The 20160-nt window shown below is 44.9% G+C and overlaps 2 protein-coding genes across 2 annotated transcripts in view; both read left to right on the forward strand.

Annotated features, from left to right (window-relative positions):
- The window catches only part of LOC119386794 (putative phosphoenolpyruvate synthase), a 109608-nt gene extending 100511 nt beyond the window's left edge, over positions 1–9097 (forward strand). Inside the window, exons 31-35 of the mRNA XM_037654066.2 lie at positions 1898–1943; positions 5800–5876; positions 6340–6442; positions 7965–8039; positions 8864–9097. Coding sequence (XP_037509994.2) covers positions 1898–1943; positions 5800–5876; positions 6340–6442; positions 7965–8039; positions 8864–8949 — 387 coding nt within the window. The 3' untranslated portion in view covers positions 8950–9097. The remainder of the gene's footprint in view (positions 1–1897; positions 1944–5799; positions 5877–6339; positions 6443–7964; positions 8040–8863) is intronic.
- The window catches only part of LOC119386793 (prodigiosin synthesizing transferase PigC), a 283713-nt gene that overhangs the window by 118169 nt on the left and 145384 nt on the right, over positions 1–20160 (forward strand). The gene's annotated exons all lie outside the window — the stretch shown is intronic.

Genomic DNA, 20160 nt, shown 5'->3' on the forward strand with positions numbered 1-20160 from the left:
TAACGCTACGTATATCCTGGCATAGCCGAGCTAAGCCACTGCAAAATTTTTACCATAGTCGATCTCGATCGTTGAATTTCGCTTCCAATGATTTCATGCGTTCCGGTTGCACGGTAAACGAAATCCAGTGTTCCGGTTACACGGTACGTTCAGTATACAGGGACAAGCTAAAACGTCTGTAATTGCGTGTCATGCGATTTGCGGAACAAGCGGGTGGTTTAAAGCTTTCCACCCATTACAAAAGGCACAGCAATCATTCATCACCATAATCGTCATCATGACCACCTACAACCCCAACAAAGTTGGGGTTGTAGGTGGTCCGCTAAAATCTGCACACATTTTGAAAAATGCACGCAAGAAGAAAAGTGCTCACATAAGGCGTTATAAGTAGAAATTTAATGAGAAATATAAGCTTTCTCGTTGCTCCTGGCTTGCCTCACATGAGTGCAGCCAGGCTCTCGCCTTCTTGTTCAAGAAGCGTGTAACATCTGCCCAATTTTGTTTATGGCCCTGTGATCAAATGCCTGGGCCTCATGTCTAATGTTAGGTGTTCTAACGGTAACGTCATTCTCAACTCTGTATATGACAGAATATCTGAGCGAAGTTCCTGCTATTATTAGGCAGCCGAGACTGAACGACAAAGGCTAAGCGATGGTGTCCTCGTCGACTGTTTTTACTCGTGTACTGTCAGAGCTCGTTAAGGGGTGTTCGCACGAGGGACAAATCCGCGGGAGACATGGGGGGATTGCGGATAACGTGACTGCGACGTCACGGATTAGTGAGCGGGCGCGACCTACCTCGCGTCTCCTCGGTGGAGGCGGGGATCTTTTCTCCGACAGGACAAACGATCCCCCGGCGGTGGTGGATATAGGGGAATTTCGGGCTCTTGTTTGGCCACATTGTTACACTTGCTCCTGCAGATAGCGGCAGTGGGTGTCTAGTCCACAGCAAGCCGTCAGCAGCTGGTGAAACGGGTGGTAGAAGCCACCAGGTCAGTCTTGTAACACTGGTCCCCCTCCTTTCGCCTCGTCCGTCTGTGTGGCTGACATTTGTGGGGGATTCTCCTCGCGAGCTGACGCCACTAGGCTCCACCTTCATCCCCCGAGGCTTTGTCCTGCGTGTGAATACCGCTTTAGTGGTGTCTAATGCTGGCCAGAGTTGGCTAAATTATGGCTAATGTCACCTAAGGGAGGATAATGGTAGCTACGTGAGGGTGAATTTTGGCTAATCATGACCGTGCCACGGCTATTATCAGCTAGTACTAGGTAACGTTGGCTGATTAATGGATAATGTTGCCTGCATGCGGCTACGTGATTGCTATCTTGGGCCAGTGCTGAGTCAATCATGGCTAATGTCGGCGAATGTTGGTTACAACAAGAGCACTGTCGTTCTTCAGTTTCACTCTAATCCTGTTCTCATCAACAAATATAAAAAAAACTTGATTCCGTCTTACAAGTCTATTTTAATGGCTGATATGCGCTGTCTAACAATAACAGGCGAACGAGTCCACAAAAAAGCACATAATAGCACATGTAACGCAAACCACCTGATGCAGCTCTAACCAAATAAATTTGTCTTTGCACTGCGAACTCTTTAAACTTCTACAAGCATACCGGAGAGTATTTTCACGCTATTTGTGTCTCGACGCAGGCGATCATATTACAGAAGTGAATTTCACTTTTATTTTGTCCTTCTTGAACAGCATAATTTTTTTATTAAACAACCGAGTACTTTCTGCACGGTAACATTTGGGTTTTAATGAAATCGCCTTACTGTTACAACGTCATCGGGCAGAGCTACCGGTTTAGGTGGTTTATATGTGTGTCCAGGTCAATAATATTTGGCACGGTGTAGCATTACTCGTATTTTTTATCAATTTCTTTTTCTCGTCTGTTAGATCGAGCGGGCTAAAAGACATGTTGAAGGCGACTTCGAAATTAAAGGTAAGTTCACTTTATTCAATTCCAGCGCGACTAACAAGTACATTTGAATTGCGTAAAAGCTGACCCATTCGTGTTTGCATGTTCAATGAGCAATTTTCGCAGTTATACAAACTAAGGAAAATAAAAAAAATCAACTATTATTCCTGCATTTACTTCTGTAAGGAGCATGAGCTGATGTGTTCGTTATTGTAACACTTAATTACAAGGTGCAAGCAACACGGAAACAAATCAACGTCCGTAGCGTTCCATATATTGCCGATAAACCTAGCTTAAATTTAGCGGTGTAAAAACACCGTTTTAAAGCATCCGCTGGGATACAAAGCTGTGGTGTGGTATTATTCATAATATTAAATGTAGTAGTTAGATTTTTCGACTGTCACAAGGACCCCGAAAGTAGAGAGCCTTATCCTTTGAGGGCAACTGCATGATATTACGTCAAAATCACGTAACCAGTTTCAAAGCTCTGACTTTCATCTCTTGAACATAAATGCGCGCAGCGTCACACTGATATTGATGACGCAAGTGTTTTCTCACCCTCATATAAGGTTTTTCGAAAATATCGATGTTCGCGCGGAGGTGGAGTTGCCGTACTTGTGAAAAGAAATATACCGGCGTTGCTGACGCAACAAGTTGATAATGAAGTAATCATCACGTTAAAGTTATCATGTAGGCAGCGCTGTATAGTTCTGATTGCGGTTTATCGGGAACCCGATTAACCCCATGAATTTTGGAATCATCTGTGTGATCATGTGGCGCGTTTTCATGATGACAAAACCATTATAACTGGGGATTTTTTCCCTCTAAACGTTGATTAGAATCGCCCATACTCGAATAGTAACACACGTGGGCACGTTGATTACGTCGCCGACATTATGCTGAGTGCTGACGTTCACCAGATTGTAAATCGACCAACTCGCGTTCAAATTAATCCTTCTTCACTACTAGATCTTATCTTTAATAGCCGTTCAATTGAAAATTACAATACATCCGTTGAAGAAGGTATCTCTGACCACCATATGGTGCGTCTTACGTTTTCTCTTGAGGTACAAAAAACAATTAGTACTCCAGTTTTGATTAAAGACTTCTATCGGGCTTGTCATGAAAGTATTATGGATTATCTGCTTCATAACCTAGACAATTTTCAAGGACATAACGTTGAGGTACTCTGAGACTCATGTAGGTCCTTATGCGCGTACTGTCTTGAAAATTTCGTTCCGAACAGAATTTAAAAAAAAAACGCGCAAAAATAATCGTTGGATAACACCTCAAACGAAAATTTAAAAGACTAAAACGGGCTAAATCAAACAACAATACAGTGAAAATTGCACTAGCGAGGTTGAATGAGGTAATCTATAATGTACAGCAACATTACTTCAGTTATACATTTCCTAATTTCATCAAAATCTCCCCCGAAAAGTTTTGGCAATACCTTACCACACAAAAAAAGGGAGTTGATCGAATTACGTGTGAGGGCGTGACTATTGAGGATAAAGGCAGTATAGCTGAGAGGTTCAATGAATACTTTCACAGTGTTTTTTCTAGTCAAGCTGAACCGTTACGTCAGAGCCGTAATAGGCTGCATGAAAATACCATCCTAATTTCAGAAGCTGGTGTTGTTTCTATGTTGCTGAATTTAAAGATAAAATTGTCGCCTGGGCCTGATAATATACCAAACTCCTCCCTTCGTCGTTATGCCGAAGTGCTTTCAAAATATCGCGTTGTTATTTTCCGTGCTTCCTTGTCATCAGCTGACATTCCTGTTGATTGGTAATCAGCTCGAATCGTTCCCGCCTTGAAGAAAGGATACAGCATGCTATTAATAAACTTTCGACCGATCTCTTTGACGTCATCATGTTGCAAAATGCTGGAGCGTGTCATCGCGAATTACATAAACAAGCTTTTAGCTTACAATAGTAAAATAACTCCGTTTCAACATGGTTTTAAAAAGGGGCTCTCTACAGTCACCCAGTTGACAAAAGTCGAGCATAGCTTAGCCTCGGTTCTAGACAAATCAGGTCAGATCGATGTTATTTTCCTGGACTTAAGGAAAGCTTTTGACCTTGCATGTCATTCTAAACTAATCTTAAAGCTTCAGGCACTAGGCTTACCAGATTTTATTAGTTCTTGGGTTGCAGCATACTTAAGGGACAGAGTGCAATTTGTGTGTATTGATGGTCATTGCTCAAGGCAGCTACGAGTGACTTCTGGTGTGCCACAAGGAAGTGTCCTTTGGTCATTGTTGTTTTCTATGCACATAAATTATATCGTTCATGTAATTAACGAGCCGCTTTGTATCAGACTTTCTGCTGATGACTGTGTGTTGTTTAATGAGGTTAAATGTTCTGATTTTCAAGTACTCCTTATTTATTATTTACAGAAAATTCTTAAATGGTGCGAGCAATGAGACATGGTTCCCAATGCCAAGAAAACTTTTCATGAAAATAATCAGAAAGAGCTATTGTATTTCCTTTCCGTACTCGCTTGCATCAATTACGCTTGTTGAAGTTAAAAACTAGAAATCTCTAGGTGTCACTATAACAAAGACGCTGAAATGGAATTCACACATATCAAACATATCCGCGTCCTCCTTCCGAAAACTCTGCTTACTAAGACAGAAATATTAAAATAAGCACCAGCTGAGGCAAAACAATTAGCATACTTATGACTTATACGACCGAAGCTTGAATCCGCCGCTACTGTTTGGGACCCTCATACGAAACAAAACATTGATGCTCTCGAAAGGATTCAGCGAAAAGCTATACGGTTTATTTATTCGAAGTATCGGAAAACTCACTCTCCAACAATTTGTGTGTGAACATGGTATCCAAACATTGCAGCTACGGCGTCAGATACAGAGACTGAAGTTTCTTTTTCAGCAAAAACACAGAAAATTAGCTTTAAATCCAGATGAATACATACCACCCCTCTTAACCCGAGAAACGAGGCATCGTCATGCTGAGTGTCTTACGCCCTTCAGCACCAGAACCAATGCGTTTAAATTTTCATTTTTTCCACGTACGATAAACGAGTGGAATGCCCTTTCATTGACATGGTTGCATAGTGCTGAACTAATAGAGCGAATGATTAAATAGAAGTAGTAGTATGTCGTTTAGTTTTGATGTAGCCATACCTGCTGTATTTACTGTATGTTACCATACCTACTGTAGTTTATGATTACTGTATGTGTGTATATACATTCTGCCTTTGTTGTGTCTATTACAATGCATGGCGATTTGCTTTGCCTTTTTTGTTGTTGTTGCACGGATCTGACTGCGCACAATGTACAATGTATAATGTGTACAATGTATAATGTTCAGTTGAATGTATATGTAACCACTCCTGCTTGGACCGCTCAATGCGTCTGCACTATCCTATAAATAAATCAAAATAAAAAAAATATTGGCCATGTAAGTCATTTTTCACTAAGCTATCTTAACCTGTGAACATCACAAGGATGTTATTGAATTTTAAGTATACATAGCATTACGCCTTAGCAATAAAAAGGGGCATCCTGCAGGCGTTTACAGTTGACCCTGACATACGTTACAATTTCAATCCAGCATAGCTTATTTACTAATGGCTTCATGTGCAATTTGTAGGCTGTGTATGAACATAAATTGCACTTTGGCACACGCCTTTCAGATATAATTTCTGACGTATAATATGCATTTGAAGTTCTTACGCTCACTAGCAATTTGTGATTATTACTTAATAATTTTGACGACAACATTACACGTGCACTTCTAGGCACCCTAGAATATATAATTGCTCTCAGATTTAAACTACTATGCGACGCCTCACTACCAAGAGAAAAGCTGCTTTTTCATTCGCTGCATGCTCTCTCTCGTTCTTTCAGGAAGCCCGATGTCTCAGGGCTTTGTTGAAGGCAGAGTTCGCGTAGCACACACGTTCGACGACGCACACCTCATTCAGGTAACGTCACAATATTAGGTTACTCAGGTATGCAATGTTAATTAAGTAAGTTGCATTCGGTTACTCAGGTATGGAATGTTAATTAAGTTGCATTCGGTATAACACGAAGACAAAGGCAGAACACTGGTAGCACTTGAAGAGTTCTTAGCATGTGTCTGCCTTTTCATGTTCCCTTCTAGCACTTCTCGCGCGTGAGTTTCACTAGGCATATATGATGAGCGATATCGAAGTCGTAACATTGCCGACGCGTCAACTGTTGCTGCCTGTGCTAGAAAATCCACTGCAAATGCCGCGATCGCCTTGATTCTGTGAGCGATGTTTGGTACAGTGCGAAAACGACAAAGACGGAGTAAAGGAGAAGGGACACGGACCAGCGTCGTTTTCGCTCTTTACCAAAGATGCTGCCTTATTAACAAGCCAAACTTTCAATACTGTTGTGTGAGTAAACTATTTTTCCGCACAGAAAGACGAGATACTGGTAACGACGGCTACTGACACCGGCTGGACGCCGTACTTCCCCCTGCTGGCCGGAGTCGTGACCGAACTTGGAGGACCGCTTTCTCACGGTGAGTGCGAAAACTGCGATCGTCGTAGGTGTGAGAAATTGGTATGAAGCTAAAAATGCATAGCCTCTTCACTATAAACTGGTGAATAAAAGTCATTATTCGAATTTTTTGTGAGCTGGCATTGATGTTATAAGAACAATAAAAAAAATCCGGGAGATCTCTCGCACTGTGAAAATCGATTTAATGCGAAGCAGTCGGCGATGAGCTGCGTAGATCCCCTTTTTCACTTTTAAACAAACCGAGGCATTCTTTTCATGACAAGTCGTTCACTATCGCATCTTTTTCATTCATTCATGCATGTGCACTCTTTTGAGTACCATGCTATATACCGTGTTAATTAAACGTAATTGCTGGTATAAGTAATGTATTAACAGCAATTGATGTTCGTCATACACTGATGTCATGCCATGCCAATCTCAATACATATCAAGTTAGTGAAGCGGCTGGGAGCGCACCAAGCAAGTCTCACATCACGCCCTGTCATTTATGTTTGGCATACACTCTTGTCTCGTGACACCAATTTTAGTAAATATTTAGTAATGCAACGGCCACGAGCGCACAAAATCGTTGACGTACATATAGCTATAAACACACTCAAAGTGATGTTGTTTCGATAATAAATGATTGGCATTTAAAACTGCCCGATCAAGCTGCTGCTACAATCGGTATGGTTTGATACCATTGTTGCACAAAGGGGCTCAGCCGTGATTACTAAGAGACTGCGTCCAAATTTTTTAGGGGGGGGGGTTCTACTACACTTTATGTAGACATGTGCGTGTACATACACACATGCTAAATCGAAGCATTTCGGGGGGGGGGGGGGGGCAACCACACCCCCATCCTGGCTACGCCCCTGATTGCTTCGCATGAGACCATCAAACGAGTATAGGCCTACATAGGTGGATTCCAAATACTTTGATTGAACAGCGAGGTGGAAACTAATAAATACTGGCGTTACTGCTCATGATCACGTTTTTATTTCGATATGAAAAATATAAAAAAATTGAGGTGCACTTCCTGTTTTCGTAATTCTCTCACAAGTGCGATGGCGCATGGGCGTGCTGCGGAGCTAGTTTACGAATACGAATTAAGGGCAGGGCCACGATACCTTGCACCTTGATTCTTCCTGTCTTAGCACGATACTACTGTTAGAGGGCACGAGGTGTGCCAAGCTTTGTAGGCGCAGCGCAGTGAAGTGCCGAAGAGAGGGATAGGGTATGTTCTAGAGCTCCTAGAGCCAGGAGGCGCCCCTGATGTCAGTTTTGTGAACGCTGGCGTTTGTGCTTATCCATTCACCTTTATTCTTGTTTGCACGCGGCAACGTGACGCCTCGCAGATATATTATGCAATGTTTAGAGAAGATTACGTTGCCAATGAATCTTTTAGTTATAGTTCGTGTAGTTTACTAATCAATACTTTGTTACCACTTTACTGCGCAGCCTGTCGAGCGAAACTGTGCAATTTTTCTTCATCATCATTTGTAATGTGTTAGGACAGGGTGTACCTACATTGTGTTTTTCAGGTGCTGTCGTTGCCCGTGAATACGGCCTTCCATGCGTCGTTGGTGTCGAAGGCATCACGTCTATGCTTAATTCTGGTACGTCATCACGAATTCGTTTTAGAACCAATTTATCGTCAATTGATTGTAGTTTTGCTGAACACCGGGCCGCATCCCCTATCTCGCACATTTATTCAAGAATTATGGGCTTCCAGTGCGTGACGGGACATGAATCCACAAACTCACGTAATCGCGTTAGACGCAGAGTACACTGACTTTGTGATTGCCACCTTGTTTAATGTAACAAAGCCCTTTCTTCTTGGTGTACGAGAAATGTGTATAATTAGGTACCGCAATCTACAGACAGTGTTAAGTGCATTAGTAGTGGTATAAGCGCAATCAGGTGACACCGAAGTTTTCTGTGCACGAAACATTACATGCAACTACAAAATGATGGAATGTTTCGCTCCTTTAGAACGTGCGTTAAGAAAGGCTGGCTATAAGCCTCTGCGCTGAATCTTGTCATCTCTTCTTGTCAATATATATCTCCTACGCTCATGTATATGGGCAATTTAACTAAGCGGAAGGTTAACAATTAGCCGGGCAATATAAAAAAGTGGCTGTAAGCTTCTGTTGTGGAATCATTAGCCAACTTTACAGAACACTATGCGATCGGAGAATGCGGCCGTTATAAAAGCTTCAATGAGTAACGACTTGAAAATGGTTATGATTAAAACGAACAGAGAAAAACAAGTGCAATGCATTGAGAACGAATATTTGGAACTTCACTGAAGTAAGTTTTCAAATCTCGAAGGCGTAATTTCGTCAAGTATGTTGCGGACACAAGAAATATCAATTCCGCAGAGTTGCCCTTCCAATGTATACAGAAATATATGACGAATTTTTGCTTTATTTCTGTGTAGGTGACTACATTCAGCTCGATGGAAACACCGGCCTTATCAGAAGAATTCGTGCCCCGGGCACCGAAGATGGTGGTGGAGGCTTCTGATTCAAGGAAAACCTAACGTCTTTCCACTGCTAGAAGTGCTTAGAGGTTCCATGTCGAAGTGGCACTCTGACTCGCCTGTGCGCTCGTGCGGACTACAGGGCCAGAACACGCGTCGAAACTGCAACTCATCAACTGCTCCATTATAAGTGGAATTAAAGAATACGTTGTACAAATAACGTGTGTTCATTTACATGCATGACGAAGCGATGTAATTAGGCCGTGGATTCGAGGAAAACGCGAATAAGCGGCTTCCCAAGTTTGAATAGAAGCAGCGTCATTTTTTTAGTAGTCCCTCCTCTCTGGTGATGTACAAGTTTCATAATAATTGTTGAGTTTTAACGTCCCAAAAGCCCGATATGATTATGAGAGACACCGTAGTGGAGGGCTCCAGAAATTTCGACCACCTGGGGTTCTTTAACGTGCACCTAAATCTAAGTACACGGACCTCAAACATTTTCGCCTACATTCGTAATTCGTAATTCGTGCGCCGCAGCCGGGATTCGATCACGTGAGCTGTGGGCCAGCAGTCGAGCACCGCTAACTACTAACCACTATATAATTGATAACCACTAAATCACCGTGGCGGCTTAATGTACAATTTTTCAAAAGCCGTATTCGCGTTAATCTCCATTAACGTTACTTTAACGACAATATTGGCCGTATCTGGTGATTAGTAATGGAAATGCAAATGAAGAGCGTCCGCCGTTTTGTAATATGAAGTCACATTTAAGACGGCCCGCAGCCGCAATGTTAACAAGTTTGTCGCCTCTTATATGATTAAGGATCACTAGTGAGAGGTGAGGAAACATGTTATGAGCACGAAGATGCACCGCGAAAGAATACGCTGTTTGGTTTTGGGGCATGTGTTCGTTGAAAACATGCACGTGGATGAATCACGAATGCAAGCGGACACATCTCTGAGTTCAAGGCAAGTCTCTCTTTTGCCTTGGTGTCTTGTTTGGCTCGAGGGCTTGCTCTTGAAGCAAATATCTAGAAGAAACAACCATTTAGTAAATGCGGCCTGTAGTGAGAGCTACAGCAGTTAGGCGTGCATCACCAGAAGAGTCCGCAGCTCCGGCAAGGTGTACATCACAGTCCAGAATGGATGCGGGAACCGTGCTTTAGGAGGTTCAAATGGCTCCAGCCAAGTTTATAGAAAGCCCGATGTTTCGGGACTGACTCGGTCCCTCCCTCAGGGGGTGCACTAGGTTGGTCATGGAAGCATCTCCCCGACTTCTTTCACCACAGCTCCAGATTTCCCTTTCCCTCACGTTTCGGAGGAGGCCGTGAACGTATACTGAGGGCATTGTTCCTAGGCCACCGCTTTGCATATCGTTATCTACTTCTACCTCTGCTTACCGAGCGATTAATGGGAGCGAAATAAAAGGAGGGCTTAAGAAAAAGGTGAGCAAATATATCGAAGTAAAATAAAAACTCGGTTCTGTGTCAGCCACTGTGAATATGTATAGAAACAGGACACAGGTGGCACCCCTGATAGCTATAACTATTAAGCATAAATATCGTCAACCTACTACCTGTTAAAGTAAGACAAGAGAAAATTCAGTGCCCATAGAAAATTGCCTACTGCGGCCCGTTGTGACGCTTATGGGAAAAAAGGGAGCATTTGTTCTGAGGATGGTTCTCGTATACCCTTCCTAAAATACTTCCGAAAGCTCGAAATAATTTCGATTATTAAAATACAAACTCTATTTCGCTATTTTACTAAGTAAGCAGAATTTTTGCAAAAGTACACTCCAGGCATGCCCAGATTATCATACACTTGTCGTCAGCTTCGCCTATGGCACAACAGTAAACTCATTTGGAATGTAAATATGTACATAGTAGTAGAAATGGCGCACAAATTTAAAAGTAAGAATAAAGCAGAGCTTATTTGGCAGCACTTACAAAAGGCATATTTCAGCAAATAGTCCATAAAACACAAAGGAAGAAGATTATGGTGGCTTCGCACTCGTGGCGCCAAGCCTTAAGAAACTGCGCAGCTGGGCGGCCTTCCTTAGCGTACCAGACAAGCCTAGCCTAGAGATAGCGTGTTAAGACTACATATAGCCACGGGAGCATAGAAAGCGGCAGTGAAGCCTGGGAAAGCCAAGGTGAGAATCTCTCTCTCTCTCTGTTTACTTCTCTCTATTAATTTTACTGTATTTATTTCTCTCTTTCTCGTTCTTTATATCTCTCTTTTCTCTATTTATTTCTCTGTCTGTTTTTCTTTCTTTCTTTCTCGTTTTCTCTTTCTCTCTTTTTTTTTCTGGTTTTCTCGTCCAGCAACGCAATCAGATGGTTCCCATAAATGTTTGTTCCGCTGAGCGTGCCTGGATAGCCGAGTGTTCACGACGCTCGCTTTCGGGCAGTGGGTTCCCCGGTTTGAATCCCGCCTTGCCATGAAATGTTGTCGTTTTATTTGTTTATTCAGCTCATTTTCACTTCCCTTCTCCTCTCCTCATTTCCTTCCTCCAACGCGTTGCTAGGCCACGCATGGCCACATTGTCGCTCGGCGAGGTTTTGCGCGCACACCGAACGGTCTAACGTCCGACATAAACAGCTTCAAGATAGATATCTCTAGGTGATGCATGGGATGCAAAAAAGGACAGCTAAGAAAGCACTTGTGCTAACAATAAAATTATGATTTTAAATTATTTTATTAAAGATAGCAGGAAGATATCTTATGCTAGGCCTCTTCTATTAAATTTAGCATCGGTACCGGTGGCGCAACAGTTAGTAGGATCTTATTTGCGTATAAGTCAATCTCATCACATGTAAGTTGAACATAAATCAGCGACAACCTTCAAGCCACTCATGCGTGAAAACCGCGAGACGCAAAGTAACTACACTCCTGCATTCTTCAGAATTCCTAAAGAAGCACCAAGCAAGAGAAACTCCAATAACGACATAACAGCGGCATCAGAATTCGCACGATAGACGCCGCGCGCATCGAAGTACGCGTCACAGGACATACTGTTAAGAGCGAGTGCGATGGCAGTGACACAGCTCAAAAGAAAAGAAATCGATGAGATAGACGGTCGGCTCGGTGTAGGCTTTCGCGCCCTTGCTTTTATCGACACGGCGCGAACGACACTCGATCTGCCGTTGAAAGCGGAGTTAAACCGATCCTTATCGTTTTGAACGGTGGTGTTGCAATCGCAGTGTCTTGCATCTTGAAGATACATACATTATTTCATGTATCGGAAATACGGATAGTAATAAACGTCTTGCTAGGTGTATCGTGGTACAAATACAATATACCCAAAGAGTATCTAATATGCATGTATCTTCTATACTGCCCAGCAGTGCACCCCTGTGCTTAACCAAATTTACCATACCTGGCGCTCGTCCAGCGCAGTATCTCGTTATTGCGGTATTTGAGGACATACGTTGCGCCTGGGATGCCGTGGTCTCTCCCAGTAATCATCGGCCTTCAATACGTTCCTTCTCTCGGTCTCCCCTTCCCGACACGCTTCGAAACTAAGGGCACTGTGGCTCTTGTTTTCCTTTTCGATAGCTTATATCATCCCTGGGACGATGCTCTCGCCTCCTCTCTCGCATCTGCAGGTTTACTACACCTTTTAGTATAGCTCGTTTACACAGTGCTGATAGCGGTACGGTTCGGCCATCGGCAGAGTGCTCTGTTCGTGTTTCAACTGATGGGATCCGCCACCATATCCAGTTCACATTGTAATATTCCTATGTTTGCAAGCTTATTCTAAGGCGAGATTGCCTTCCGTTTCAGCATTGTTCGCTTGTCGACAACGCCTTGCTCATAATAATTGTTGGCGTTTTAGGTCTGAAAAACACGATATGATCATGAGCCACACCATAGTGGAGGGCTCCGGAAATTTCGACCACCTGGGATTACTTAACGCGAACCTATATCTCAGTACACTGGATTCAAGCAATTTTGCCTCCATTGAAAATACGGCCGCCGAGGCTGGGATTCAGACGACGTACTTGTGCACGTCGTCTGAATCATCAGTCACATGACAGAGACTGTTGATTCAGACGACGTGCACAAGTACTGAGTATGTTTACGAACCGTAACTGATTGTGTTGTGGCACCTGTCGACGTCCAACCGCTTGTGATTACTTCCGACATAATCCCCCATGGTGACAATCTAGTCACTGCAAGTTTGTTCGCTCGGATCAAGTTTCGTTCACTACTCACAAGGCACGGCCAATCTAAGTGTACACAATATCAAAAACGAGTCATTTTTGCGTCTCAAAGGGTTTGTGATTCGAGTGATTCGGATTGTGTACACGCACAGTGTCTCTGTATTGACCTTGAGTAAAGGTGCTGCACAAGCGCCCAAAGCTAGAGATGCGGCCACTACTATCGCTAAGTAGTCAGAATCGATATTACTCCAAACCAAAAGAACGAGTTAGCGGCATCGTTGTAGAAATATCAGGCTTTGTTCGACGTGTGCTCTCCTCTTTCAGGCCACTCTTCAGCGGCAGCTTATCGCATATACACAATTGGAAAGGCATAACAAAGGGGTACAAAGTAACTATAAGATGAAACCTTTGGGCAGTTCGATTGATGAAGGAGGGGCATCCATCTCTTTAAACCACCGCTGTGGGTGAAGCGGCCAGTGCACTAGCGCTTTGCCTCACTAGGCTCCATTGGAAGCTAGTGCTGGCGCAGCTTGTGGCGACACCACGACTAACGAATGCGACCCACCTTCGGGGTGTGTAAAATGTACCGGCTAGGCCTGGTTGCTAGTCAGTTCGTTCTCAATACAATATCCTCACCGGACAACAGTCGAAGACAACAATCTCCTTCCGCAACAACATTTCCCTGGAAGTTCGGCTGCTGCATGGATTTTGTATTGCGGAACAGCGCAAAAAAATCACAGCATTTCCACGGAGTGAATTATGATGAGTGGGCGAAGCTGCGGAGGTTCATCGGTAAACCGTCAATATTCCGTGAATTCTGCCCAGTACATCATCACCGACGTGAGATCGGGCGCGTTTATACTAAAGGTTCGGTGAGAGTTATGACGACTTGCAGCTCACTTTAATTTTACATGTACGCTGTGAATGTTCATTGTTTAATCACGCACAGGAGAAATCGCACACACGCACTACCTTGGAGGTCAAAATCCGGTGCCTATATATACGGGGTGGTCAGTGAACAATTGTACAGCGCGAGCGGTCGGTTTTTTCAACCAAGACGCTGCCGCGACGCTGCCTGCGTCGGCGCCGCTGCGCCGCGAGGCAAGCAAGATAGGGGGGGGGGGGAACCGTAGGAGGACCATGAGGCGATGCGAAGCGAGCACTTGCACTATCGCGTTCCGTTGGCGTTCGTTGGGCATGCTACCGACCTCGCGTCGTGGAACGCGAAGAGGGACGCTACGCGCGTCGTATCTTCCATCTAGCCTGGCCGTTAATTCTCACAGGGCGAGCGGGGAACGCGGTCGACAGGCGGCCGAGAGGGGGGTAGCGTAGGAGAGGAGAGAGAAGGGGAGGGGACGCGCATGCGCTCGAGCTCGTCGCGGCGTTGCGCAGGAGAAAATTTCGGCATGTCTAGCCCGCGTTTCAGAGGAAGAGTGGAAAGGGGGAGGGGAGAGGGGAAGTGGAGAGGGGTATTGGAGAGGGGTAGGGGACATGGGGACTGGAGAGGAGGTGTATGGAGAGGGTATGCGCATGCGCAGTAAGGGTGGTCATGCCGCACACCACCACCACCACCACCGGACAGATACTGCCGTTTACTGCCGGCTGCCGGGAGATACGCCGGACAACGGAGACGTGACAAGGTTAGACTAAGAGGAGCTACGCCCCTAAAAAAGTGCAAAACACCATGGATGAAGAAAAGGCACAAACAAGCGCTAGCAACTGAAGCTCTATTCCTAAGCTCAAGCCTATATAAGGGAAAATTTCCAGAAACATATGGAGACTGTGCAAAAGATAATTTGTTCTTTTTTGCGCTGTTCGGCAATAAACAATTACCAACTGGGCCAGCTTACCACACTTCGATTTTGAATTTCTTGATCGTTTTCCCTCTGAGATTCAAAGGCGGCTAAAAGGAAACCGGGTAGATGGGCCAGACGAAAGGACATTTGAGAGCAAGAGCAACATTCACCGTTCCTCTCATGCTCCCCAGAATATGTTCTAACTAAACGCTGGAGTGAGATTCCAGCGCGACCCATAAAGCTAGGCAGCTTCATGTAGGACAGTAGAAACACAGCCCTAGCAGCTGCTCAGCGTGCCATAAGAGTGGTACATTTAGTTGCGGCGACACGTGCACTAAATCACGCAATCAGCACATTCCTTCAATGAGCGGAGACACTCCAAGTCACGGCTGTCGGAATGAAAGAATGGAGAGCCTCGTGGACTTCGCCTGGAACGTGTCTAAGTAGCACTTCCCTTTGCAACGTATCCGCCACGGTTGTATTGGGTATGGTGCTGGACTGCTAACCCAAAAGTAGTGGGATCAAATCCCGGCCGCGGCGGCCGCGTTTCGATGGAGGAAATGTGCTTGAGACCAATGTTCTTGGCTTTAGGCGACGTTAAAAACCTCACGTGGTCGAACGTTTCGCAGCCCTCTCCTACGGCGTCTCTCACTATCATACTGCAACGTGCGTTCCTTATTATCACTTTTGCTACATTCGGTTTTCGCCCACGAAGACTGTCAGCAACGCTCAGCGCAAACCGTGCCTCAATGTTCGAGAAGCCTCGCGATTATTGTAGATCGTTTTGTTAAGATTGCACGCAAGACGCGAACACTCGAGCTTATTCTAGAACATGCGCGACAACCAGCGATAACGCTAGAATATTCGACGGCACATGTATAAATGCCGACACGCTTCACCGCTTGTCAGTTGATCGACGGTCGACGCTCTGTTCGCCACTATCAGTGTATTGCTGTAGTTGACTTTCACTATTCCGGCCACAAGTTCGGACAAATAAAGAGTTTCATCTCGGACGTGCTGACTGCTTCCTTCGTCGACGTCACGATCACGTGACAATACCGCGGTTTGGGTTGTTAACCCCATCCTTTTGCCACGGCCGGGCTGGAGAGGAGACGAGGCGCGCGCGTTTGCCCTCAAGTCCGGTGGTGGTTCAACGAAAATTGAAAACACTCCGTCGCCAGGTCGCACATCGTCGGTATATGAGGCAAAACCAAAAATGAACGAACGAAGTTCCAGTGTCTGTGCAGACGAAATTGGGTTGTATATTCCCCTTAGAGCCTGTGCGGATCATAGTGCAGTCAGACGTTATTGGGAGCACAAACGCTACCGCTCCAGCGTCGCAGTCGCGGATCGCGCAAACATCTGCTCAACAGCAGCGATAGTGCTTGCGCGCACATCGCTCATACTTTCAGACGTAAGCAGGCCACTAGCCTGGCTAGGCCCTGTTCCAACTGTGCTAAAGAGTTGTTTTACCGGAGCGTTGGCGATGTAGTACGTGTACACTGTGTTAGTGCATTTAAATGCAGTGCATATGTCCGCAGACCTGTTAGCCCTCCAAGCAATAATTACTCATGCGCCATAGATACCAGGACAGCTGTCGCACAGGACGCGTGTATGTACGGTTCCCAAAGCAAGCCCAAAACCAGCGCCGCTAATGGGGAAAGAGCGAGTGACCTGAAGTGTCCTTTTTTGTGATGACATAAAAGTAATCTTTAAAGCATACAAATCCCGCCTCTAATGTAAGCAGACGAGCAGAAATGTCTTGAACAAATATTTTTTCTTGAATGAAGTCAGTTCTGTCCTCATGTGCTTACGCTATATAGGAAACCATTTTCATATTCCCAGTACCTGGAATTCGCGGATACTGCATACTTTATGCGGCTCAATTACAGCATTCCTTCAAATGTCACAAAGTGAGTTTATCTGTGTGAAACGACCGAGAGTTACAAAAATGAGTAATTAATCGCGAAGCATCGCCACTTATAACTTTGGTTTATTTGGTCGATCTGTCTTCCCATCAGCATTGTCTTCCCAACGCGAACTGGGGCTGATAATTAACAGCTGATAAAGGCCCAGTTAAGTTATGAACGTTGGATATGTAGGGTAAACTAAAATAAGAGCTCTACGTTTACTACGCTTTAAAAAGTATCGGTATATAATTATGCATTTATTATCAAGCCATATTTTGAAAATTATAATGCGCACGACCGAGCTATATATACTCCGTTGTTCCGTCTTCCTAAGCAATGCGAAACTTGATCGAGAACGCAACAGCCGAGAACAAAAGAAAAGGGGGAGAGAGAAGAGCGAGGAAAGAAAACAAGGGCTTCTTTCCACCCAAGATAGAAGTCAGTGGTCATCTTCGTGCGCGCCTCCTCTCCCTTTATTGGTGTCTATTTTTGCGTATTTAACGAGATATATTTAAGATAGCGATTGTGCATTGTGCGCGCTCAAAATTGGTTTCATGAAAATTGATTAGTGATCTCCGAGAACTGATGTGGTACAGAAAATTCAGCTGCCTTGGAAGCGTGCCGTACACGCAAGTGTTGCAGATCTGAGTCTTGCAAGGCATCTAGCAAAAACTTTTTTCATTTTAATTTATAAAAGCCAGATTCCTGCCCGTTTTAAATGAGCGTTCTGATTGATGCGAACCACAGCGGTGTTGAGATAAAGGCGTTAAAAGGCTATCTTAACAGCTTCGTTTCGTGTTGAGTACATCTCACATACAGGCAGGCCGAATAACTTTTTACTCTTACAAAGCAAAATTTTTTCGAGAGGTAAGCAAGCGCGAGGACGCCGAAACAAAACAACATTCGAACTTTTCAAACAACACCTGTGTAGAGGACTTATCACGGAACCTTTCGTATCCCATACAACTTAATGGCGCTATTATACAACTTAATATGCTACAAAAGCCTTGAATGCGCCATTTTTCTTGCGAGTGTTATTGCATAGTCTGTGAAAAACGCGAACTATATGCAATAAGCGAGATTAAAATTTGAATAGCAAACAAAACAACTGCCAACGAAGAAAAAAACTACAGGGCTGTCAATATGTTATATACTGCGTCCCAATTAACCTTAGTCGTCGTGTAGTTTCCTTATTCTTACTTCTAGTTCTCATTTTCTCAATTAGTGCTGTCACTGCTGCACTAAGTAGTGTCGTTGGTGAAAGCGTATCCTTGACGAGACACCCTATAGGTATAATAACGCTATGTCGCAGGAGCTCTTCATTGCGTTTTCTTTATGCATATCGTAAAATCCCGAGCAAGCCCCCCCCCCCCCTTTCTTCGGGAGATTTCAAGTATACGGCCTCCCCTCCCACCATGTTCAGTTTCATTCACTGTTTTTATTCTCCCGATGAAGGCGAATGAAAACAGTGAATGCATGCATACCCAATAAAGCATTTCATTAGAAGAACGGGTGTGCATTCTTGCTTCTTAGCGGCTCTTCCGCCACCATCTTGAATTTGATCCATGACCGAGCAAGGGCCCCCCTCCAAATATTGTCGAATTATCCTCCACCGTAGGGGGGGGGAGGGGCGCTTGCTCGGGATTTTGCGGTAATTAAAATCATTTGATATGCCCCATATGATTGAATTAGGCATAACGCAGAGCGTGTAATTGCACTGAACTGTGCTGGCCGGTGCTTAACTAAGCGTAACAACGACAGTATATACACAGCGCTGCGTCTGCCATTTTTACTGTGGGTCCAGTTGTTGCGCAGTTCCATTGCGGACCATGCTAGCCCCCTTTGGTTCACGCTATTGCGTCTTCCTCTTCTAATACGTTCTGTATGCACTAAATATATAGGGAGTCCCCATGACAGTTTCTTACTTCCGACCTAAGAAATGGTGTCGCTCTGTGGTACACTCAAAGAAAAAAAAAAGACTCAAAAGAGGGTCACGGCCGCGTGCCTCTCTTCGGGTGTCCATTTGACCCCTTTTGGAAGGTACAGGCAGAGAAAGAGAGTTAGCATGTCGGCTGGAGTCAAGGGACTCTCCTGAAGCGCGTTTCGATTGGCTTCCGTAAAGGCGCCGCTGTATACACGATACATACATATCGCGCGCTTGCCCTTTGGCGCCGTTGTGGCGCGTTGGCTCGCCGACGGAGGCGGGGTGGTGCTCCGCTTCTGTCCTTCTGTCTCCTCTCTGTCTCCTCGTCTATTGGAATGCGTTGTGTGGTTACGTTGGTTGCGCGGGTTGCGTGTGTCTGTTCATGCGCGCCTTCGGGGATGTTGACGCCGGCTCCGTACACGAAGTGACGCTTCGAAGGCAGAATATTCATGGAGCTGCGGACACGGACAACGGGCGCCAGTTAACGGTGAGTGCACTGCTTTCGTAGGTACTAATTATACAGCTTTAGCTGGGCGTCTGCAGCAGCTCTGCGGAAGTAATCTGCCAGCCATTTCCAACAACAGCCTGTGTCCGCAGGGCTGTTGCGGATGCCCAACTAAAGCTGTCAGTTAACGAGTTGCCACCGTTATGCGCGTTGCTGTGCAATGTCCCATAAAGTGAGCGATGCAAACAATTATCAAGGGTCATTTTTTGCTGATCGCACGTTGTGTATGCACTACTGAATGTGCAAGATGTCGATAGCGCAAACAGGAAGAAAAAGAGCGAACTGGCTGAGAAGAGAAGAAGACAGTGGACATAATGTTCACAATAACATATCGATCGACATTGAGTGTTCAGCGTGCTTGCGCGCGTGGGAACGTGAAAAAAAATGCCGGTGTACAGAACGCTCAGATGCACTATATATAATGGTTCTTGTTGGCTTAAAGACTGTAGTTTGAGGTGCAGATATAGTACGGTGCTTCCAGAACGTACGCGGTAGTCATTCAAGTTGGACACGCCTCGCCGGTAAAGTGAGAAAGCTCTAGACTTTCGACGGAACGCGTTGTTGCGGCCGCCGCCGTGCACTCTTTTCCCTCGTTTCTGTTTGCTGTTTTCGTGGTTGGCATACACTGCGACGACGTTGGGCGTTATAACAGAATCGAGTGAGTGTACGTGATTGTGGTAGCTATGTGCGGTAACTCTAGCATATGACACGTCTGATCTCGACGTTGACGGTGTACGCACGCGCTGGGTGTCGTTTGGGCCCTCGTACTCGCATGTGTTTATCTGAGTATTTAAGGATGGGTTACGTTTGGTAAAACATGCGGTCTGTAATCGCTCACGGCGTGCCCGGACTGCCGGAGGATGTGCTTTGGTGTCAGCATATGCCGGTGCAAAGCCGTGTTTTTTTTCTGAAATAAAATTTTGAAGCGATTTCTCAGAAAAGAAGTGCTTT

This window comes from Rhipicephalus sanguineus, chromosome 3 (genome assembly GCF_013339695.2).
Source record: "Rhipicephalus sanguineus isolate Rsan-2018 chromosome 3, BIME_Rsan_1.4, whole genome shotgun sequence".
NCBI lineage: Eukaryota > Metazoa > Arthropoda > Arachnida > Ixodida > Ixodidae > Rhipicephalus > Rhipicephalus sanguineus.